At 44.5% G+C, this 25,692-nt stretch overlaps 1 protein-coding gene across 1 annotated transcript; it reads left to right on the top strand.

Moving 5' to 3' along the window:
- Positions 1 to 295: 295 nt before the first annotated feature.
- LOC311229877 (odorant receptor 131-2-like) lies at positions 296 to 10,158 on the top strand (the record flags this gene model as incomplete). The annotated part of the gene is made up of 2 exons (XM_084315946.1): positions 296 to 451; positions 9,352 to 10,158. 2 exons carry the CDS (start codon positions 296 to 298, stop codon positions 10,156 to 10,158), a joined length of 963 nt encoding a protein of 320 aa, XP_084172072.1.
- Positions 10,159 to 25,692: the final 15,534 nt, after the last annotated feature.

Here is a 25,692-nt window from a genome sequence, read left to right on the forward strand (position 1 = left end):
TATAGCAACACTATATTATTACCGGGATCCCCTTTGAACTGCCCATCTGAGGTTTCTCTCCTCCACATTGCCAGTGGTGCTTTTCTTTTTTTCCTATTGCTAGGTTTTTAGTGAGTTGTTCCTCATCTTCATTGGGGAATGTCTGGGAGTGTCACATATTTGGATTTTATGGTGGTTTTCTTGATTTATTGTGATGTTTCTTCTTGTTCAAGAAGACTTGTACAGCCCATGGGGCATTTACCTTGTAATTTCAGGCTATACAAATACATTTGATTTTATTCCTAGCAATCGAGACATGAACGTATCATCCTTCGGTGGGAATGCCAGTTCATTCGTGCATGTCAGGGACACGTTCACCACGGCGGTGACCAAGAATGTGATCGTCGTGGCTCTCTGCATCTCCATCAACTACGTCAACGCTACCCTGATCCACACCTTCAACAAACACCAGGTCAGTTATCTCTCTTTATCGGCAATAGAGAAAGGAAGCAATGAGGGAGGATTCAATCAAATGTTGTCTATAATCTTACACAGAAATACTAAGTATAGTTATTTTATCCAAAGCGCTTTACAATTATTTCCTCACATTTTACCCATTCACTCACACATTCACACACCGACGGCAGAGGCCGTCGGTGCATGCAAGGTGCCAACCCGCTCATCGGGAGCAATTAGGGGTTACGTTTCTTGCTCAAGGACACTTCGACACGCTGCCCAGGAAGAATTGAACCGGAAACCTCTAGATTACCATGACAGTGGCTCAGGAGGTAGAGCAGTCATCTGGGAATCCAGAGGTTCCCGGTTCAATTCCCGCTCCTCCCGGTTCGTTTCCCGCTCCTCCCGGGCAGCGTTTCAAAGTGTCCCTGAGCAAGACACTAAACCCCTAACTGCTCCTGATGAGCAGATTGGCACCTTGCACGGTCGCCTCTGCCGTCGGTGTGTGAATGGGTGACTGAATGGGTAAAATCATATCATGCCATAAGATATCGATGGCTATATTAATACCGTACCATTGTTTAATTTCATGCAAGGGCAGACACGTGTGTTCCACCTACATGCGGATTCACGTCGATACCCTCGTGTTCAGTAGGTCCAAAGTTTATAAAGATCCCACGGAAAATGTATGTTTTAAGATAAGATAAGATATTCCTTTATTGATCCCCTTGGGGAAATTCAGGCATCATAGCAGCATGGGAGAGGGGGAGGGGAGGTACACTTAAGATGCCTAAAGAGACGCCCCGAATTGTGCGCTTTGTCATTTTGAAATGACTTGGACTCGGACACGGACTCGGACAAGGGTAATGGGGACTCGACTAGGACTCGACTCAGGCTCTTCTTTGGTGAATCAGATTTGGACTCAGACTCGAACACCTGGGACTCGAGACTCGGACTCGAGGTTTAGTGACTCGACTACAACACTGGCACAATGCAACATGCACAGGGCGCCACCGCAGTTCAAGTTTCTCAAGTTTCAAGTTTCTTTAATAGTTGTCATACAGAAGTACAGAATACTTTTATACAAAATGCTTCTTACTGTTACGCTCCAGAGACTGTGCAAGACAAGATAAGTATGAAATAAAATAACATAGTATAGCATGTAAATTAGAAGTAAAAAAATGAGGTCACAGTGTTCAATATAGACATATGTACAATGTTCGATGCAGAGTAGACGTAACTGAGTTACCATATAATATACAATACTGTGTAGTGTACTAATATACAATACTATATAGTGCAAGGCAGAAATAGGATGAGGTGCAATTTAGGTACAATTTACAGTAGGTGTACGAGTTGTAGCGCAAATCCTTTGTCAATAAATATAAAGTGTGTTTGTGTGATCTAAAGTGTGGAGAGTGGGTGCTGCAGTGTGTTTGTTTGTTTAAGTGAGTGTGTGCGTGTGGGTGTGTGTGCTGTGAGCATTTGATGGTTGTTGCATAGTGTTTATTGTTCGTTTAGCAGCCTGATGGCCTGGGGATAGAAGCTTCTTCTGAGTCTTTCTGTGCTCGCCTTAAGACTCCGGTATCGCTTGCCTGACCGCAGCAGTTCAAAGAGGCAGTTGTTCGGGTGGCTCGAGTCCTTAATAATTCTCTTAGCCTTCCCCTTGCACCGCTTGTTGTAAATGTTCTGGAGGGTGGGAAGCCCCCCTCCAATTGTGCGTTCGGCTGAACGTGTCACTCTTTGTAGTCTGCTACGGTCTTGTGCAGTGCTATTCCCAAACCAGGAGGTGATGTTGCCAGTCAGGATGCTCTCTATTGTACATGAGTAGAAGTTCCTAAGGATCTTCTGACTGACTTGGAACATCCTTAGGCGCCTGAGGAAGTAGAGGCGTTGTCGTGCCTTCTTCACAACACTGTCAATGTGTGTGGTCCATGTCAAATCCTCGGATATGTGGGCTCCGAGGTACTTGAAACTGTTCACTCTCTCAACCGGTGCCCCGTCGATGCTGAGGGGGCTGTAGTCCTTGACCCCCGACCTCCTGAAGTCCACAATCATCTCTTTTGTTTTGCTGACGTTCAGGGAGAGGCAGTTCTCCTGACACCACTGTGACAGGTTCTCTACCTCTTCCAGGTAGGCCCTTTCGTCGTTGGCAGAGATCAGGCCCACCACTACTGTGTCATCAGCAAATTTGATGATGGTGTTGTTGTTCCGCTGTGCTACGCAGTCATGTGTGTACAGGGAGTAGAGGAGGGGGCTCAGAACACAGCCCTGGGGGGCCCCTATGTTGAGCGTGATGGATGAGGAGGTGCAGTTGCCTGCTCTTACCACCTGGGGTCTGCCCGTCAGGAAGTCCAAGACCCACTGGCAGAGGTCATAGTTCAAGCCCAGGTCCCTGAGCTTGGCTATGAGTTTGGAGGGGACTATGGTGTTGAATGCTGAGCTGTAGTCGATGAACAGCATTCTCACATAGTTCCCCTGCCTCTTGTCCAGGTGTGATGCTGCTGTGTGCAGCACATGGGCTATGGCGTCCTCCGTGGACCTGTTGGGGCGATATGCAAATTGCAGAGGGTCCAGGTTGATGGGGAGGGAGGAACAGATGTAGCCCTTCACTAGCTTCTCAAAGCACTTCATGGCTATGGAGGTGAGGGCTACAGGGCGGTAGTCGTTGAGGCAAGCGGGCGTAGATTTTTTGGGTACAGGGATGATGGTGGACTTCTTCAGACAGGTGGGGATGACAGCCTGTTCCAAGGACAGGTTGAAGATGTCAGTGAATACCGGGGCCAGTTGGTCGGCACAGACTTTTAGGACGCGGCCGGGGATGCCGTCCGGTCCTGCTGCCTTCCTGATATTCACTTTTTTAAAGATCCGTCTCACCTCATGCTCTGTTACCCTGAACACTGAGTCTCCATCAGCAGACCCCCCCCCCCCCCCCATTGCCGTGGTTTGTGGGCTGGTGTTTTTATTCACAGCCTCAAACCTCGCATAGAAGGAATTGAGATCATTTGCTAAGGAGATGTCATTGTTCAGTTTGAGGGAGGTGCCTTTGTAATCTGTCATTGTTCTGAGGCCCTGCCACATGCCTCTAGAGTCAGCCTGTTCGAACTGAAGTTCAACTTTATCCCTGTAACGCCGTTTTGCCTCTTTTACTGCTCTCCTGACGTTGTATCTTGCCATCTTGTGTTCTTCCATGTTGCCTGTCTCCAGCCCGGTGTTGTATGCTGATGTGCGCACTTTCAGAGCCTCACGGACGGATTTGTCTACCCAGGGCTTTTGATTTGGGTAGATTTTAATTTTGGTGGAGGGGATTGTTTCTTCTACCAGAGTACAGACATAGTCAAGCACCGTTTCAGTGTATTCGTTAATATTGTCTGTGTTATCACGGAATACACTCCAGTCTGTGCATTCAAGTGCAGCTTGGAGTGACTCCTCTGACGTCACGGCTTAACCTCTCGCGAGACCACCGGCGTTCGCTTGAGACTTTGTTTGTACTTTGGCAAAAGAAATATTGCGGCGTGATCGGACTTACCGAATGGACTAAGAGCCTGTGACTTGTACCCATTCTTAAATTGCGAGTATACATGGTCTAATATGTTCTCGCCTCTGGTGGGACAGGTCACATGCTGATAGAAATTCGGCAACACCTTTTTAAGACGCGCGCTGTTGAAATCACCCAAAACCAAAATGGCAGCGTCAACATTAGCTGCCTGGAGTTTGTTTACCTCGTCGTGAAGTTTTGTGGCTCAGTCGTTAGCACTGTTGCCTTTTATTGATTGATTGATTGAATTGATTGAAAACTTTATTAACAGATTGCAGAAGGGGTACAATACAGTACAGCTCAATACACACAATTGTTAAGGGGATGCAGACCAGAGAAAGACTTTCGTCTTGTTTACATCAGGGTCCCCCATTTTCAATTCATCAGGACATATATGACATACATGACATACAGATAGACAGGGTGGGGGGGGGGAGTGGTTGGGGTGGAACACTGTACAACTGTACAAGCAAAACTGTACATTGGAATATTGACAAAACCATACTTGGTCATTTACTGTACATTGGAGGGGGTTGGGTTAGGACATTTACATGGGCCAGTTTCGAATTGCAGTCTCCCGTAGGTGTTCTTTGAGAGTGTTTTTGAAACACAGCAACAAGATCCTTATTACAGTGTTGTAGTGGGGAGCGGTGAGTAGGGCTCAAGCGCTGGACAGAGGAACGAGGCATGAAGCGATGGTGGCAGTGAAAAGGGCTTTTACTTGTAGTAAACAGAGTAACGTTACAAGGCACAGAGGAACAAACAGAGTAGCGGCACAGCCTACAAATGACTACAAATGAAACCTGACTAGAAAACGGACTGGGACACGAAAAGAAAGGAGAGCGACAAAAACAGGGAACACTAGAATAAACGTACTATCACTGGAAACAAAGGGGAATTCTGCGAACGGCAGGAATAGCAACCGGGTACACGATAGACAGGGAGCTTGACACAGGCAAGGTACACAGGGAAACACGGAAGACAGGGTACAGAGCAAACGGAGCAGGATACTGGAAAACACGGAACAGGATTCAGGCTACGAGCAACACAGGGAGCTTCACGGACAGACTGGGTAAACAGAACAGGATTCACGGAGCATGCAACAATGACGCCACGGGGAAAACATGGGACAGGCAGGAATATATACAGACACTGATTACAAGGGGCAAGAGCTGGGGAGGTACAGACTAAAACACGACAAGACTAAATAACAACAGTTATACAACGGCATGCAAATTTCTCGATTCTGATTGGCTGAAACAGTCCATTTACACGTCTTTATTGGCAACAATCCACGGTCCTGGGCTCAGGACCCGCCCACAACCGAATCACATATCACTCCGCCGGCTCACTCCGGGAGAAAACAAGATCGCGGACAACATATGGATATGTTGATAGCGCCATAACGACTAAATATGAAGCGATTCTGTCACTGCGAATGTGTTAGTCCTTTAAACAATGTTGGATGATGTAATTGATGGGTCTTGAGTCATTCTAGAACAAAAGAAAAATCGCGATTTGATTGATTGATTAATTTGTTTTTTCTTTTTTCAATTTCTTTTTCCTTCTCTCTGACTGTCAGCGCTAGCTCTAGTCTCCACCCACCGCCACACACCCCCCCCCCCCCCCCACACACACACACACACACACACACACACACACACACACACACACACACACACACACTCCTGTCTGCAACGCGGGGGATAGTCAGACTGAGAGAGAGCTGGGTGCTGCGCTGTTCTAAGTGAGCATGGCCTATTGAGTTGATTGATTGATTGATTGCTAATTTTATTACTGTATGCTTGGTTTCCAACTGGTTAAGTTTAGGCCCTCTACAGTAGGTTTAAAAAAATAAATAAAAAAATATGGCGAAGAAAACGTTTTTTTCCTATAGGGCAAAGAAAACGTTTTAATTTGTTTTACCTACTTTCTATAGAAGCATCTAAGAATGAAGTTCTATGGAAAGTAGGTCTGCATTCCCTTAACAATTGTGTGTATTGAGCCGTACTGTATTGTACCCATTCTGTATCTGGTAATAAAATTTTCAATCAATCATTCCAATAATACACAGTTGGATGTGTTAGTTGGTTGGATGCACTTCAAGCTGCTTCCACATGAGGCAACTTCTCTCAATCATTCCAATAATACACAGTTGGATGTGTTAGTTGGTTGGATGCACTTCCGATCGGCTTCCACATGGAGGCAAATTGTCTTTTTTGTAGTTGTGGAAACTACTTTTTCTGGCGGATGGTTTTTTCAATAAATCTTTGATTAATGTGTGTTTATTGTATAGAAATAAGGTTGGATGAATGTGGTAGTTGTATAAAAGCTTTACACCACTTGCAGTCGTGATTTGTGAACAATAAACCATGCCTAGGGGGGTCTAACAACCCTCGGCTGCGCCTCGGGCCTAACGACCACCCCTAGGCATGGTTTATTGTTCACAAACCACTCCTGCGCGTGATGTAATGCTTAATTATACAGACTGGGGAGGACACTAGACTATAGTCAGCGGAACATTGCAGATAGCAGGAACACAGGAAGTGACATTAAAGGGGAACTATTTTACTATTTCTTTCACTATTTGGGCACTTTTACACAATTCCTGTGAGTCTATGGAACACCTCTGTAATTTTTTTTTTTTGTATTCATTGTTTTGTATTTCTAATCAAGTCCTCAAAAACAGCATTTTTCTACCTCAAGATCTTAAGCCGTTTTGAGGCTGGGCTCCAACCACTGTGTGCAGCTCATCATGTACCTGATGCCACACAGCCACATTATCATGCAGCGGTGTCTCTCTGACATCACAAATCATCACATTTTCAAATGACTCAGTTCAGTGAGGGTGAATATTGTGAGAGGAGAATTGGAAGAATGCGCCAATATGAGAATTAGAGACATAGATCATATTAATATAATTTAATTCACATAGCTAGGAAACAATGCTAAACACTCAAAAAGGCCATTTATAAGATAGTTCCTCTTTAAGACAAGGAGCAGCAGTGGCAAATCCTTATGGAAGCCAACGGAAGCCAGGCCTCCCTATCAAAATATGAATTAATATCAAATATGAAATATAAAAAAAAATATATATATATATATATATATATAATTTTTTTTTAATATAGTTTACATTCTTTTTCATCTGTGCATCTGTGTTATAGTTTTTTTTTTTTTTTTTAATGTCTCCCTCTTCTCCTTCTCACTCTCTAACACACTGTCAGACTCACTATGCTCACTGCAGCTAGAGGAGAGGCAGGGGGTAGGTGTCTTTCTCCAGCCTCAACCATGTGATTCATGTATGTAGAGTCCAAAACCGATACTAGCCAATCAGATTCGAGCTGACTGCCACACCTTAAAAGTTTAAAACGGGGCTGTGAGCAGAATAATTTGTCTGGCATCCCCTCTGCACACCTCCCCTCTGCACTCTGAAAATTGTATTAACCCGTGACTGCTCCCACGGGCCGAATTTTGCCCCGATCCTCGCAAGATTAAATCCACGGGTACCTCGCGGCGTGCCGAAGCTTTTCCTTAATCACTTCCATCATCGAAAACGAGGGGAAAAGGTCGGCTCGCGACCCTGAAAATATCGCGTGATTTTAAAAACGCTGTATTAAGTGAGCCTATTATGGGATCCACGCGAGCTTTCTATCGTGGAAACATCTGGGCGTCCCGCAACTTTTACTCATTCAATGTAGCCCCGAAAATGCTTAGAAAAGGAAAGCCGAAAGCGTGGAATAAACTCGCCGAAACGGAAAAGTGTCCCACGGGCGCGCCGTGATTCCGATCCGCGTGGAAATATTCACGGCCATAGAGGAGACCGTGGGACACCTTTTTGCAACCGAATATGTGTCTCGAATTTGCTCCCACGCGGCGCGCAAAATCGTGCAAGGAAAAATCGGACCAAAAATGAACCAATGCTCCAGCAGTATTAACACTATGATCGCCGGGGACGAGTTAAGACGTCATTCCTAGCCATGCTCATTCTAACGAAGACGCCGTAACTCGTCTTTGATGTCAATATTTCAAAAATCTGTGATCGAAATCATATTTCCCCTACGGAGCCCTGATACACACTGCAATGCTCCACTCAACTCTCTAGCGGTTCAAGAGCGCCATCTGGTGGCCGATCGGCAGATCGCCAACCAGAAATGAACCTTTGAACCGGAAGTGCTCATCCATATGTGGTCCGGGCACTCGCTATCGTTGGAGAGACTCCGTCTTGATACAGTGAACATCGATCGGTGCAAATAACTCGAAAAAACAACATGATTTGGACGTATATACTATTATAAAACCTGGAAATGGATCAGGCATTTCTCCATCCCATAATAGAAAAAATTCTGTTCCACGCTCATCTGCCAGCGGCGCGAGGAAGCCACGGTAAGATTCAGCGTTATATTCTAACGTGTTCCATATAAACTGCTATGATGAACATATGACCCACTCTGGATGAATCATCTAACGCTGCCCACGGAATTATAAACGATCCCCCGCCCATCTGGTCATCATCAGATGATACGTAGAAACTTCTAGAACCACGTCCAGTTGAAAATTTGTATCTTGCGCCGATTGCTATCAAACTGTATTTCATCATCAATATAATGCATTTGGAGCTATAAATCAAGTTCTGGAGAAAGCTGCAGAAAACGATAAAAACATACTTATACTTTAGACCATATTTTAGTATGAATATGTGAATGAAAAAGTTTAACGTTGCTACACCCTGAACAATACATATAGGACATTGAATGGGCCATAATATGGCAATTTAGCAATAGAATTTAAAAAGTTATAGCCCTGCAAAGAAGGGGAACTTCTCCATAGACAAATAGAGATGGCGAGGGATGGTAAATTATGAATTTAACCCATGGCGATCAAAGTGTTAATGACCCTGATGTAAACAAGACAAACGTCTTTCTCTGGTCTGCATCCCCTTATACAATTGTGTGTATTGAGCCGTACTGTATTGTACCCATTCTGCAATCTGTTAAATAAATTAAAAGAAAGTTTGACTGGCCGTCGAGCCATACTGTAGTGTACATGGTGACTGCTTGACAAAAAAATAAATAAAAAAAATATTAATAAAAATATTTAATAATTTTTTTTTAGTAATTTTTTTTGGCTTCCCCTGTTATTTTACCCACGCGACGCCACTGGGGAGCAGACTAATGCACAACGCAGAGACTAGACATGACAGATGGAACATGAATACAGACAATGACGGCAACAGGCCACAGGCCACAGGATGGCAGCAGAGGAACATTGTCCAAGAGTCCTTGGGTGGATGAGAGGAACGGATTGTAAGAGTCCTGGGTTCAAAATTACTTTCTTTTCTACTCCCCTCTCCTCTCTTCTCCAACCCTCCTGTCCAGATCTTCAGTGTGAACCCTCGTTACATCCTGTTCATCCACTTGGTGGCCAACGATTTGATGCAGCTGTTTCTCACCAGCCTCCTCCATGTCATCAGCTACGCTGTGTACACCATCAACGTCTCCTTCTGCTGCCTCCTGCTGCTGGCGGCCATCTTCACCACGCTCAACACTCCGCTCAACCTGGCCGGCATGGCGGTGGAGTGCTACATCGCCGTCTGCCTCCCCCTCCGCCATCCTCAGATCTGCACGGTCAAGAGAACGTACCTTCTGATCGGTTTGATCTGGACGGCGAGCATAATCTCCATCCTGCCGGACCTCTTCCTACTTTTGGCCACGGAACCTGTGGAGTTCTTCCATACCAGAATCTTCTGTGCAAGGGACTATGTGTTCCGGAGCGACTATAGTCTCAAGAAGCGGGAAACATCGCACATCCTCTGCCTGATCTTTGTTTGGCTCGTTATCTTCTACACTTACTTCAGGATTCTGTTTGTTGCCAAGGCGGCTAGCTTAGATGCTAAGAAGGCCAGGAACACTATCCTCCTCCATGGCTTTCAGCTGCTGTTGTGTATGCTCACCTATGTGCGACCTATGTTTGAAAAAGTCCTGTTGCATATTTTCCCTCAACAGTTTCTGGCCATACGCTTCACCAACTATATCCTTATACAGATCCTGCCGCGCCTCATCAGTCCTATTGTCTACGGACTACGAGACAAGATGTTCAGACAGTACCTGAAGAGATACCTCTTTTGTGGAGTGAGCATGCGCGCCCATCTGAACAATGTCACTGTGTTAAGAAATGGGGACTGATGTGAAAATCCAATGAAAAGCTTATAATGTTTGTTTGCTATGTACTTTTTCCACAGTATAAATAATGGCTAGTATTGGCTAGTAAAGTATGGAAAAACGTACCTTTTTAAACTAGCTTTTAAATGATTTTTTATCTTTATTTTATTATTTAACTTTCTTTATTTCTATCATTTTTACTTACATATTTTATTATAATTTGTATCATTATTTTATGTTGTTATTTTTGTATGTCTTATTTTACTGTTATTGTATTTGTTCTTATTGTTTACTGTCTAATTTTGCTATTATTATTTTAACTATTTAACTTTTCAGTCTATTGTTATTTAATTTGTTATTTTGTATTGTCTTATGTTATTGTCTTATTTTTGTATTTTTACTATATTACCATTTTGTATCACTTTAATGTATTTTTGTATCCTTTTATTTAGTTTTTTTGTGTAAAGCACTTTGAGCCGCAATCTGTATGAATGGTGCTATATAAATACAATTATTATTATTATTATTATTATTATTATTATTATTATTATTATTATTATTATTATTATTATTATTTATTATTATTTAATATTATTATTATTATTATTATTATTATTATTATTATTATTATTATTATTATTATTATTATTATTATTATTATTATTATTATTATTATTATTATTATTATTATTATCTAGAAGTGTTCTTCTAGATTAAATTGCTACCAGTACACACAAGATAAGGCTAAGCTTGTCTAGTATAACTGGATCTGTATCTTTTTTAACCCCTTAACAGTCGGGCACATTTTGCATAAAACGTCTGTCAATTGCATACCCAAAGTAATTTGCGATTTATTATACTTTATACTTATAGCACATGCATGAGTCTGGTCTCTTTTGAAAGGTAACATTCTGAAGTTCACTTTGAGTGCTAATGTAATAGAGAAACAGAGGTTTGAACACACTGAAATAAAAATGTGCTCCTTACTTTTGTGTTAATTTGTTGCCAGATGCCTGTTTTTGGGTTCCAGCTGAGAGGTAGGAGCTGGAAAACATAACGGTACCATAGCCTGAAGTCTTATAGTCATACAGGTCCAAAGTTTACAAAAGTCCCACGGAAAATGTGTGTTTTACAAAGGTTTTTGTAATGTGTGTATACCGCAATAATTCAGCGTGATTATCCCAAATGGCCGTCCGCTTAATTCCATTCAATCAGACGCGCGAGTCAAAACAAATAACTTATTGGTCTAAACCCTTCTTGGCTACAACGGCGGTCAATCATTTTCGCCATCAGCGGTGACTGGTCAGTTCAGGACCGTTTACAACCGGATGTGGTCACTCGTCAGAACGGCTTGTCAAATGATGCTCGCCGGATATTCCGTCTTGTAACTCGAGACCCGAAGCACTCAATATAGAGTGTGGTGACGATCGAACGGCGGGAAGTTTAACTTTCCAACAATGTATTGAATGATCGGGAAAAACGCAGCTCGGAGCCGGCAGACGAGTGCAAAGTGCCGCGAGGTGAGGGCCGCCGAACATTAAGAGGTTAATGGCCTCCCATGTACCCATGTGTTTAGGCTCAGACTAGTTTTGATCATAAGAAATAACCTCTGTTACATTTAAAAGTAAGTAAGTGAGTAAGTCAACTTTAGTTTAGTATAGCACCTTTCACAGACCAGTCACAAAGTGCTTCTGTTATGTTGTCATTGACATTCTTTAAGCTCGATGTCGAGTCAATGCAACACAACAAAGGAGACGGCAGTCAAAGTAGTTTTATAATAAATATTTAATGAAATAATTACCGTGAATGAAATGAAGAATAAACTAAAGTAACGACAGACAAGAACACATACTACACAGACAGGATCAGCATCAGACACAGGGGAAGACAGAACACTTATACATGAGGGGATGACGAGATGAGACACACCTGGGTTGATTACAAATAGGTACACCTGGAAGGGAAAACGATAAAGACTACAAAACCAGGACAGGGAACTACAGCTAGACATAACACATCACACTGGGAACACCTGATCAAGGCACACACACACAGACCCAACACGTAACCCCCCCACCCTCAAATGTATGTACATAACCCCAAGGCACAGACCCCACACGTACTGTAACAGCTTCACAAAGACTTTTTTTTTTAAATAAGACCACAAAACAGTGGAAAAACAAATAATAGATCATTTTAACCTCTTAAGCATCGGACGGCGCGGCCGTCACGCACTTGCGCACACGGCACGGCACTTTGCCCCCGTCTGTCGGCTCCGAGCTGCTTTTTTTGATCAACGAATACATTGTTGAAAAGTTTAATTTGCCGCCTTTCGATCGTCACCACACTCAACCTATGTGGCATATATAAGCGTGCTTCGGTCTCGAGTTACAGGACGAAATATCCGGCGAGCATCATTTGACAAGCCGTTCTGATGAGTGACCATGCACGTCCAGTTGTGAGCGGTCATGCTGTCTGAATATGGATACATGCAGAACAATTATGTAAATTCTATAATTATTGGTATATGAACACTCCAATATTCAGAAATAATATTTGGCTTAAAGGACATGAACCTATTGTTTTTCAGCAATGGCAAAACTGTGGTAACATTCTTTCAGACATTATGAACAATAAGGGACTAACTTAAATATGCTTATGGTCTCTTTCTTCTTTTCTTTACAGTTACACACCATGCATACTTATGGAAGGATACTTTCCCTATCCACCCATGAGTTGAAATAGTCACTTCCAATCTCCCCAAAGGATTTGTGTGTGAGATTTATAAAAATAAATAGATAAACATGTATCAAACACATATTTTGGGATTAAAACAACATGGAACATTGATCTAAAATGTTGTGGAAATATGGATTGGAAGAGAGTATGGAACAACATGTCCATAACATCTCGCAATTATAATCACCAGTTCATTCACTACAAATTGATACACAGATTGTATTTAACACCAAGAAAATGTTGTCAACTTCAAATGGTATTAATTCCCTTATGTATGAAAAGGTTAGGCACAGGGCTTGCGTTCGTCACCAACCCCGGAGACGCTAGGATTCGCCTGTTCGAATCCAGCTCACAGCTCCGGGGTTGTCACCAGCTTGGCTGGCCGTTCACACTAATACAATTGGCAGTATTAGAGGGTGGGAGAAGCTGGTGGGGTGGGTCCGGGTCGTTGTAAACAGCGACTCCTACAGTTCGGTCGGGGCGCCTGCTAAGCGCGGATAGGATCTAAGTGGGATAGTGTGATCCTTCCACACGCTACGCCCTCTCAGTGAGAATCCGCGCTGCCAGGTGAAAAGAAGCGGTTGGGAATTGGCATAACGACTAACATTGGGATGGGAGAAAATCTGAGGAAAAAGGAGGGGGAAAAGATAAAAAAAATAAATAAAAAAGGTTAGGCACACTCTGTGAATGTCCAGGAGTTGAACAATTCTGGACTCAGATGGTTAATATATTGTCTGATTTGGTTGAAGATTTTATTCCATGTTTGCCACACATTTTTTCTATTGAATGACCATTATCTTATCTCCTTAACCATTTATTAAAAACATTTTAATACATATTTTTTGCTGGAGTTACTGTGGCTAGAAACATACTTGAGTAAAGGTGGACACCTCCACACTAACTGTGTGTTAATAAATGGCCCGATTTGGCCTATAAACCTAAATAGTACTATACATAATAATATTGATAATTAATAATATAAACATTTTAATAATGATAATAATAATGATATTGTAGTAATGCAGGAATGATGAGATGTGTAGACAGTTGTTGAATCTAATCATTTTACTCAGTGCTGGAAAGTAACTAAGCACTTTTAAGTAAAATCTTCGAGCTACTTGTGTTAGGGTTTGAAACCGACCTCAAACGCACGGCACAGACAGGTAGGTCAGAGTTAGCCAAATACTAGGGCGTATTTATTTTCAGAGTCAAAAAGGAGCAAGTCACAATCTTGAAACAAAGGGAGACTGCCTTCAGCAGAGTTATCTGCGGCTCTGCAGATCCTCTTGGTGTTCGAGGTGGGGAAACGGTATTGACGCTGAAGCGGCTCTGCAGATACTCCCAGCTTCAACTCGAGGTGGGAAAGAGAGAGAGAGAGAGAGGTAAATAACAGTCCACATCACACAGAGGCAGTGCGGTCTCCTCCTCCCTTAGCTGAGTCCAGAACAAACAAAACGATATCTTCAGTGTTCACCACAACACACAATTTAGCTGAGGGTCAGTGCAAAACAAAAACGATAAACTTCTGTGTCTCTTCTAAACACACACCCCAGCTGAGTCTAGTGCAAGCAAATGATAATCTTCAGTGTCTCCTTTAACACACAACTTAGCTGAGTCAAGTGTAAGCAAAAATAGAACTCTTCAGTGTTCTTCAAAACACACAAAACAGAATCGTTCAAAAAAGGGTTTGGTTCAAACTCACCAAAGCGCAAGAGTAAAGCGGGTAAACGAGGCGCAGCTCAAAACGGGGGACAAGGTCTTCACCAGCGGCAATCCACAGATGTCCTGGAGGGAGAGTAGACGAGGCACAGCAACGGGGAACAACAGGCAGAAACAGAAGTATTCAAAACGACCCGACATCGATTGAAGGGAAGTCCCAGTATAAAAAGCCTCTGGGGCGGTAATCAAAAACTATGACAGGTGCGCGCTGGAATTGATACTTGCTCCAAAAGCGTGTGGCGGGGAATGCACCAATCAACACAGCACCTTAAAGGAGCGGAGCGTGTGGCGGGGAATGAACCAATCCTCACAGTACCCCCCCCCCCTCCACGGGAGCCACCCGGCGACCCAACTGACCCCGGCTAGCCCAGATGGGACCGAAGGAAGCCGGTGATCAGGGGCACCGGAGAGGGGGACAGAGACAGAGGCCCAGAGGGGGAGGCTGGAGACGGGGACCCGGCGAGGGGGGCTGGAGACAGGGACAGGGAACCGGCGAGGGGGGCCGGAGACGGAGGCAGGGGCCCGGCGAGGGGGCTGGAGACTGGGACAAAAGGGGAACCCCGGGGCGAAGGACTGGACGGCGCCTGAAGACACTGGGCATGACAGGAGGGGCTCCACCCCCTGATGGTGCCGGAGGACCAGGCGATGTGGGGCTCATGCAGCGCGAGCCAGGGCCGACCCAGGACTACCGGGACAAGAGGGGATCTGGTAATGAAAAACTGGAGTCTCTCAATGTGGTTACCAGCCACGGTGAGGAGGACAGGACAGGTGCGTTGAGTGATGTCAGCCAGGCGGCGATGATCCAGCGCGAAGACCTCCAAGGGCCTCTCGAGGTCCTCAAGTGGAATGTTGGCCCGGGTGGCAAACTCAACGTCCAGGAAACTCCCATCAGCACCAGAGTCAATGAGTGCACCCACCGTCGCCCGCTGGTCCATCCAGGCTAGGGTGACGCTCGTCAGACGGTTAGGTGGTGCACGGGTGGGGGAACAGGAAAAACGGCTCACCAGGATCTCCCGGGGTCCCGGCGAGCCTGGTCTTCTTGGCCGGGTAGGGCAATTGGAGACACGATGTCCATCCCGGCCGCAGTAGAGGCAAAGGCCGGACCTGAGCCTGGACTCCCGTTCGGCCGGGCTAAGGCGGGTGCGTCCCAGCTGCATGGGTTCCTCCTCGGTCACAGCCCGGGAGGGAAAAAACCCACCAGTCACGGAGGGGGCAGGACGGTCAGCAGAACGGTCCCGAGGACGGGGGGTCTGGGGAACGTCTGGGGGTCCTAGTCGTGCTCGCTCACGCCTTCTCTCCCGGAGGCGTCCGTCGATGCGGATAGCGAGGCTGATCAGGCCCTCGAGAGAATCGGGCTCCTCTTGGGTCGCGAGCTGGTCCCTTACTGCGTCGTTGAGCCCCCTCAGCAAGGTGAGACGAAGTGCTTGATCGTTCCAACCGCTCTCCGTTGCGGCCAGTCTGAACTCCAGCGCGTAGTCTCTGACACTGCCACTGTCCTGCCGGAAGGTGCCCAACCGAGCTCCTGGGTCCTGGCCACGAGCTGGGTGGTGGAAAACCCTTCGGAGCTCTGCCACGAAGTCTGGGTAGGAGAAACAAAAATCGGCCCTCTTAGCCCAGGAAGCAGTGACCCACTGTGCTGCTCGGCCCGTGAGCAGGTTAGTCATGTAGGCCACTCGGGCTCCCTCTGACGAAAAACGGCTGGGTTGATGAAGGAAGACCAACTCACACTGCATGATGAATGTGGCACAATCCTCGAAGTTACCCTCGAACAGACGTGGTTCGGAGAGACGGGGCTCCCGAGGTGCGAGGTCTGCCGCGGGTGGTGATCTGGCCGAGACTCCTGGGACAGGTGGGGTTAAAAGCAGAGTGTTTAATGCTGTACTGAGAGCCTGTAGCTGGTGCAGAACAACAGCCTGCTGATACCCCTGGGTAGTCTGCTGGGTGGCCAGAGTGTCAATGGCATCCAGAATAAGCTGGACCTCGGCCCGGAGGTCCTGTAAAGCAGCCGCAGCCGCACCCAACTGTTGGGTGTGGTCGTTGACTAATTCAATCTGGACCGCCAACGCGGTTCTGACTCTGTCTGCGTCGGCTGAGGTCGACATGGTCGGGTCGTAATGTTAGGGTTTGAAACCGACCTCAAACGCACGGCACAGACAGGTAGGTCAGAGTTAGCCAAATACTAGGGCGTATTTATTTTCAGAGTCAAAAAGGAGCAAGTCACAATCTTGAAACAAAGGGAGACTGCCTTCAGCAGAGTTATCTGCGGCTCTGCAGATCCTCTTGGTGTTCGAGGTGGGGAAACGGTATTGACGCTGAAGAGGCTCTGCAGATACTCCCAGCTTCAACTCGAGGTGGGAAAGAGAGAGAGAGAGAGAGAGAGGTAAATAACAGTCCACATCACACAGAGGCAATGCGGTCTCCTCCTCCCTTAGCTGAGTCCAGAACAAACAAAACGATATCTTCAGTGTTCACCACAACACACAATTTAGCTGAGGGTCAGTGCAAAACAAAAATGATAAACTTCTGTGTCTCTTCTAAATACACACCCCAGCTAAGTCCAGTGCAAGCAAATGATAATCTTCAGTGTCTCCTTTAACACACAACTTAGCTGAGTCAAGTGTAAGCAAAAATAGAACTCTTCAGTGTTCTTCAAAACACACAAAACAGAATCGTCCAAAAAAGGGTTTGGTTCAAACTCACCAAAGCGCAAGAGTAAAGCGGGTAAACGAGGCGCAGCTCAAAACGGGGGACAAGGTCTTCACCAGCGGCAATCCACAGATGTCCTGGAGGGAGAGTAGACGAGGCACAGCAATGGGGAACAACAGGCAGAAACAGAAGTATTCAAAACGACCGACATCGATTGAAGGGACGTCCCAGTATAAAAAGCCTCTGGGGCGCTAATCAAAAACTATGACAGGTGCGCGCTGGAATTGATACTTGCTCCAAAAGCGTGTGGCGGGGAATGCACCAATCAACACAGCACCTTAAAGGAGCGGAGCGTGTGGCGGGGAATGAACCAATCCTCACAACTTGTACTTTACATGAGTATTTTCATTTTAGGGAACTTTATACATTTACTCCACCCAATAATTCATTCAAAGGAAATATTGTACTTTTTACTCCACTACATTTATCTGAACCCATCAATTACTAGTTATTTTGAAGAAAAAGATTTTGCATAGAAAACTTGGCAAAAATGTATGAAGATTATATACTTTCACATTTGAAGCCTGTCAACTTCAAGAGGACATAATCAGAGCAGCACAACTGGACCACATACCACTTTAACATAATATTTAAATCAGAGCAGCATAACTGGACCACATACCACTTTAACATAACCTTTAATCAGAGCAGCACAACTGGATCACATACCACTTTAACCTAACCTTTAATCAGAGCAGCATAACGTAAGGTTATCCTATAACCCTAGTTATATGAATACTGGCTGAGCGTCTCGCTCTGCCTTCTGAGATATCATTATCTCCAGCACCTATTGTGCCCGTGGAAACCAAACATATGCACCCACCTGCACATGACCACGTGACTGCCACGCGTGCCTCTACAATAGGCAGGAAGTGGTCACGCTTACACCCTTCCAAGTTCGAATTCCATACGCGGAAAACATCCAAGGGACCTCAGGGCGCTGAAGAGCTAGACACTCAGCCAGTATTCATATAACTAGGGTTATAGGATAACCTTACGTTATATCTCATACTGGCAATCACTTCTCGCTCTGCCTTCTGAGATAAAGGGCAGAGCGGACGCGTTGCCACGTCAAATGCACCCCCTGAGGGCCCGTAAGCCCCTGCCAGGGAGGAGGGGAGTCCCGTCCACCCGCCCGTCCTAACGAAGGGGGGGAGGCAGTCAACTACAACCAATGTGCGAAAAAGGGGAACCAGGCACCCCAGAACGCACAGCGCAAGCGGGACCACGTGTGACACAGCACTCTGCGGTCCACACCCTACACACTCCTGCTAGCCCACCTGATGGCGGGATGCAGGAGAGGTCCCGGACCTCAGGACTGCCTGGGAGACAGAACCCCCAATCATGTCCATGAGGTAAAACCTAACGAAAGGACTCGGGGAGGACCAGGAGGCCGCAGCGCAGATGTCCTCCACCGAGGCCCCCCCCAACAGGGCAGCAGAGGCCGCCACACCACGAGTGGAGTGTGCCCTGACGCCCCCGGGGGGAACCCGTCCAGCCAATGTGTAGCAAAGGGCAATGCCCTCGCACAACCACAGGCGCTGCTCGGACAGCGCCTTACCCGAGCGAGGGCCACCGTAACAAACAACAGTTGATCGGAAGCCCTGAGATCCCGCGTGTGACTAAGGTAAACTTTCAGTGCACGGACAGGAAACGACAAGTGAAGGCTCGCCTCCAACTCACTAACGTGAGGAGGAGGGCGAAATGCCTGAAGCACAATATCCCTGGAGTGATAAGAGCTCCGGATATTCCTTGGCACGAAGGCCGGATCAGGCCACAGAGTCGCCTGCTATCGGCCCAAATAGACAGGTACTCCGACCGCACCGAGAGAGCACACGGCTCACCCACGCATTCAGCGGAGGTGATGACCAAAGGAACACGGTCGTAAAACCGACGATCCAACGGCGCCTGCTCAAGAGGCTCAAACGGGGCCCCCAACAGCCTTTCCAGAACAGTTGGCGGTCCCGACTCGGAGACAGAGAATGTTCCACAGGCTTGAGACGCCGTGCGCCAAGCAGGAAACGTCCCACGAGACGCATCCCCACCAGATTCACCCTTTCAGCAGCCAAGCCATTAGGGGCTGCCCCGGAACAGGAGGCAGAACAGAGTTCCGCGTGCCTGAGAGAGGGCCCGCGGTGACCACGGAACAGGCCACGGCGGGGCCATCAAGCGCTGAATCAGGGCCGGGAACCACACAGCCATGCCAGGACCAAAGTCCCGCGCTCCAGACGTACCCGCCCCAACAGCTGAGCTATCAGGTGTATGGGGGGGAACGCGTACAGAATCCCGGGCGGCCACGGACCGAATCGGCCGCCGCCCGGTGGAGACGGGAGGAGCGTACTCCTCCCTGTCTGTTGACATACGACGCAGATGTCGTGCTGTCCGTAACATGCTCGCCCATCACATGATGGCTGAGCTGTCCGAGGACTAGAAGCACTGCCTTCAATTCCAACACATTGATATGTAGTGCAGACCGGGCAGCATGGTCCTTGCCAGCTGCCCCCTACTGCATCGGTCCGACACGTCCCCCACCCATCCCGTGAGGGAGGCGTCGGTGAAGACAGTGACGTGTGACAGCCTACTGCGAGGTCCCCCAGTACTGACATGGGAACCTTCAGCAGCTTCCACTTGACTCTCACAGGGTCTATTTTCACACTGAAAACCCCAACTCTGTATCCTCCTCATGAAGAGAAGGCCAAGAGGAACCACAGCTTGAGCAGATGCCATAATACCGCGCAGGCGTATCACGGTCAGCGCCGTAACCGTCCTGCCAGGACGGAACCTCCCGAGCGCGCTGAGAATATCCTCCCGTCGCCGCTCCCAGAGGGATGCCCATATAGACCTTGAGCTTAAGCCCAAGTACTCCACCCGTTGACTGGGAAGAGGAGCACTCTTGTTCCAGTCTACAGCAAAACCCAGGCTGGTGAGGAATTCCACCACCTGCCTGGTATGAGACCTGGCGATCTTCTGTGACCGGCGCTAAGCCCTGAAAAAGGAAGCGTAGGTATGTCCTAGGAGGGAAGATTGGGATGTGAATACGCATCCTTCAGGTCTATGGAGGTGAACCAGTCCCCCACCTGACAGCGCTTAACAGGTGGGTGACGGTAAACATTCTGAACCTTCCATGGGACAGGTCCAGTATGGGTCTCACCCCCCCCAGAGAATATCGGGAGTAAACGCCGCTCATCGCGTCCTCCCATGGGACCACGACGATGGCCTGCTTCTCCTCGGCCAGGGCTGTCACTGCCGCGGACTCTGACAATATAATCTGTACCAAACCCAAAAAACGAAGCAACGTCTATAGCAGCGGAATACGTTTATTTTGTACATTATCTAACGTTAACACGAACCTAAACTAACGTTACAACTAACCTAAAGTTAGTTTAGGTTCGTGTTAACGTTAGATAATGTACAAAATAAACGTATTCCGCTGCTATAGACGTCGCTCTTTTACTTTGAAACCCCCCAGAAAGGAAGTCATTATATTTGCTTTAGTGTCCGGTTAGCTTTAGTGTCCGGTTAGCTCCGTTAGCTAGCAGTCTATCAAGACCAGCCATTGGAATACTGTTTTCTAAATTGGGGAGGCTTTTAATCGTCAAGGTAAGAGGATTTTAAGTCATGGTATCCATAAACTTCAATCGGTTCGGATCCTTTGAATGAATGAGAATGTCAACAAACACGGCTTCACGTAAAAATCACTGACTGCGCCCAGAGACGAAGTGGTTAGGCAAAAAAAATGTCAGAGTATATTTGCTTAGAAAACATAATCGTCGAATTCAATAATTTTTTCTTTCTCCACGTGGTAAATACACAGGTCACAACATGTTTACAGGAACGTTTTGGAGATGTATTTGGAGTGTATTTCGTGACTGTAGGGCACTGTAGGGAACGTCAGGCTCTAACTCTGCCCCACTTCCAGTGATGAAGCTAAGCTACGCTAACGGAGCGACTGTTCCCTAAGCCTAATGCATGCACAGAGACAAAAAAGGTATGTATCTTCTTGTCTAACATCAGGGAAGATGTTAAATAAGCTAATTTCCCAAAATGTTGGAGTATTCCTTTAAGAGTAAGACGGCCAGAAAGTATTTTTTTCTACACCGGTATCTCCTTATGGAACAGCCTGCCTCTGCACATCAAGTAAAGCCAGATTAAAGCCTTTTTTTTTTTTTAACAAAGGAGCTTCTTTGGGAAGAAGTGTAGGATTGGAGATTATAAAATGTTTTCCAGTTTCTCTTAGTGTAGTGCAGGGTACGAAATGTATTTTATGTCTTGTTGTAATATCTTTTTATTGTGTTTTTATGTTTCCCATCGAGGACCACTTTGGAAATAAGTGATTTAAGTAATGCTTTTAGGTGCATTTGCAATCCTCTGGAATCCAAGGTCACAAATCAAATCAAATCAAGCTGTTGAGGAGTAGTTCTTCTTTAGTTATGTGAGAACAACGCCACCGTGAGGCCACATGATTAAAGACTTCACAGGTTATTTGTCACATTTGGTGAAAATTGGGACAAACTGTTCACAAGTAAGTAACACATCATTTCCTGTTTACCTTCTGCCTCTTCATGCGGATTGGCTTATTGAGTATCTACATCACATAGGTCAAGACATCGGTCCCTAGATGCTGCACAATAATAATAATAATAATAATAATAATAATAATAATAATAATAATAATAATAATAATAATAATAATAATAATAATAATAATAATAATAATAATAATAATAATAATAATAATAATAATAATAATAATAATAATAATAATAATAATAATAATAATAATAATAATAATAATAATAATAATAATAATAAAGTGTTGAAGCTTATGGGGAAATAATATTTTCTAAAAATGCATTTTCACCAGTGAATGGATAATATCTCTGATACTGATGTTTAGGTTGTGGTTATGGTTATGGTTTTGATAGCGTGTTGTTATTGTTTTTTTTATTATCTCATGTCAGGAGGAGGTGCTTCGTCTGCATCATTGTCTTCATCATCACCATCACCATCATCATCATCATCACTGTCATCATCATCATCATCATCAACACCATCATCATCACTTTCGTCGTCATCATCATCATCATCATCATCATCATCATCATCATCATCATCATCATCATCATCATCATCATCATCATGCTTTATCAGGGGGGGTGTCTTGGATGGGGATGTGGTGGGGATTGATCTGTGGGGTGTTTGGCTGTTCCGCGGGGGTTCACATGCTTTCGAGCAACACTGTACTTATTGTACTTATTTTATGCCTATTCTTTTGTCTGCACTTTCTACATTGCTTTTATTCTGTCAACTGTATGCTAATGTTATGCCTATATGTTCATTTTATGCTATTTCCTGCGAAGCACTTTGAGCTGCAATCCATGTATGAAAGGTGCTATATAAATAAAGTTATTATTATTATTGTTATTATCATCACCACCATCATCATCATCATTATCATCGCCATCATCATCATCATCATCATCATCACCATCGCCATCGCCATCACCATCATCATCATCATTCCCATCAATCTGAGGGCAGAATGATACGGCGTCAGCTTGTGTCCCTCTCTTTCTCTCTCTTTCTCTCTCTCTCTGCTGATATCGAGGAGGATGATGATGACATAGAAATCAATTAAGCTGCGTTGTAATGTGTTTATAAAGGCGTTGCACCCCCAGCCTGTCTGCCTTCTGTGGCTCTGACCCGGACTCAGGTAAGTGCAGGAAGGACAGGAGAGGAGAGGGAAGGCTGGAGAGAGGGATGGATGGATGGAAGAGGGGCAGAAATATCAGAGATATGGTTTAGTTGTTACAGGATTATACAGTGCTACTATTTCAGTATTTCAGGCTGAAATGCAAAACCTCCTATCTGCACTTTGGATGATGAAAAACCTCCAATCTGCCCCTATTCAGTCTGTCTGCAAGATATTTTCCAAAAGCCAAAAGCAGTGTATTGTATTGGGTATCCGTAAAACAAATTGCATTCTGCAAGAGAACAACACGTTTTTTTTGTTTTCTCAAAAAAACTTTATTTTCAGATAGGAGGTTTTGCATCAATATATGACTACTACAAATATTATTATTATTCATGTGCTGAACATATTTTCTCAACTTAAGGTCGAGAAGGAGAAAGAAAGAGATGGGCTTTTTGACATGTTTGTAAATTTCTTCACAGGTTATGATCAACGTTCCATTCCTGTCTTCTTAGTGATTTCTTATCAATTGTATTCATGAATTCACATTCAGGGAACATCATGCCACAGCCCCAATGTCTGTAAAGGCAAGGGAACAGTTATTAAGAGACTTGATTTACCCTCAAGGAACAAATCGTATCACTCACAGACAACACAATCATTGAGCCAGTGATCTAAAGCCTCTCTCTCTGTTTTCTCTTCTACGGTGTTTTATGGATTTCACATCGACTTCAAGTTCAAGTTTTGTTTTATTTGTCACATAATTAGAAGATCATAAGATCAGTGTGAATGACACATCTTTCCTCATATTCCTTTATTGGCATCAGAACAAACTTCGTCACAAGCTTATACATGAGTACATCCAGTGTGTGTTACGTTTAAGTTTAATAGGTATGTTATGTTATAGGTAACCTATGTTATCTTACAGGTGAAAGAAATCTGATTTGGGCTCCTATGCGAGACACTTTTTTCTGGTGATTGTGTTCTTTCTCCTGCATTGTTTCTCCTTGTGATTCACAGCTTACTTGTTCCCGCTCATGTAAAGCTCCTTCAGTTGTCCCGTATGAGATGTGCTTAACCAATCAATTGTTTCCAAAAGTATTTATTGATTCCTTTTTATTTATTTATTATTGTTACAGTGAAAAGAATGAGGGAAACATGTCCAGCCTGAACGGGACATGCTGTGAATCAAACCATTTATATTATAGACCTGGTTTGATCAGCTGCAGGTCTGACATTTTATTTCCAACAGTGGTGGTATATTAAGTATTTTTACTCAAGTACTGTACTTAAGTAATATTTTGAGCTACTTGTACTTTACGTGAGTATTTTCATTTTAGGGAACTTTATACCTTTACTCCGCTACATTTCAAAGGAAATATTGTACTTTTTTACTCCACTGCATTTATCTGAACCCATCAGTTACTAGTTACTTTGAAGAAAATAATTTTGCATAGAAAACATGGCAAAAACGTATGAAGATTGTATACTTTCACATTTGAAGCCTGTCCACTTCAAGAGGACATAATCAGAGCAGCATAACTGGACCACATACCACTTTAATTAACATAACCTTTAATCAGAGCAGCATAACTGGACCACATACCACTTTAACATAGCCTTTAGAGGTCAATGGATCGAGGGTTGAATGTTCCCAAGCAGTGGAATACACAAACGTTATGTAGAATGCATACTTTTACTTTAGATAGTACATTCAATAGCAAATACTTCTCTACTTTGACTTCAAATTTGAATGGAGGACTTTTACTTTTACCAGTACTAAGTACTAAAGTACTAAATTATCTGGGTATTTCTACTTTTACTTAAGTAAAGGAACTGAGTACTTCTTCCACCACTGATTTAGTAGTAGTAGTAGTAGTAGTAGTAGTAGTAGTAGTAGTAGTAGTAGTAGTAGTAGTAGTAGTAGTAGTAGTAGTAGTAGTAGTAGTAGTTTATTGTCACGTATAAAGTACAGGTACATTACAGTGTGATGCTTGGCTCATACACATACATGCTCATTATAGTAAAATGCCACAATTATTACAGTTGATAGTAATAATGGCACACATAAATTCACACCAACATGCGCATTTGTTGATACATGCAGGACTAAGTCTTGAGACCGAAGTATGTGTATCACCGCTGCCATGTTTCCAAGCTAGAGTGAAATAAATCACATGTCCATGTTTCTGCATGACTTAGAACTGAGGTTGTATGTTTTTATCCCGTCCATGTGACCAAAGGTCTGATCCTGCCGGCGCTGAATGACAGAATCGTCTTACTTCTTTGATTGATTGAATGATTGATTTTATGTGTGTAAGTGAAGAGTACATGATACAAGAAAGAAATGCATCTCAGAAAAACAACATCAAGGATAAAAACACAATAAAGTCTGAGGACTTGTTTACATTGTGGTCCTCGGTCTCAGACAGACAACTCAAGACGAAAAACATTGATACAAGCTTAAAAATACAAATCTAAAGGAACTACTGAAACTGTTTTATACGATTACAAATGTTTTAAAATGTTGATGTATTAACATAGCAATTCTTCTTGAATACAGTGAAGGTGAAGCATTTTAGATTCAAATCCAGGAAAATTATGGTTCTACATTAGACACAATGAAATTGGAATTCTTATATTCTTGTATAATAAACTAGACATATTTGTTATTTCACAGGATTTAATTTTCATTCGCAACA

This window comes from Notolepis coatsorum, assembly GCF_963971535.1.
Source record: "Notolepis coatsorum genome assembly, chromosome: 6".
Classification (NCBI taxonomy): Eukaryota; Metazoa; Chordata; class Actinopteri; order Aulopiformes; family Paralepididae; genus Notolepis; species Notolepis coatsorum.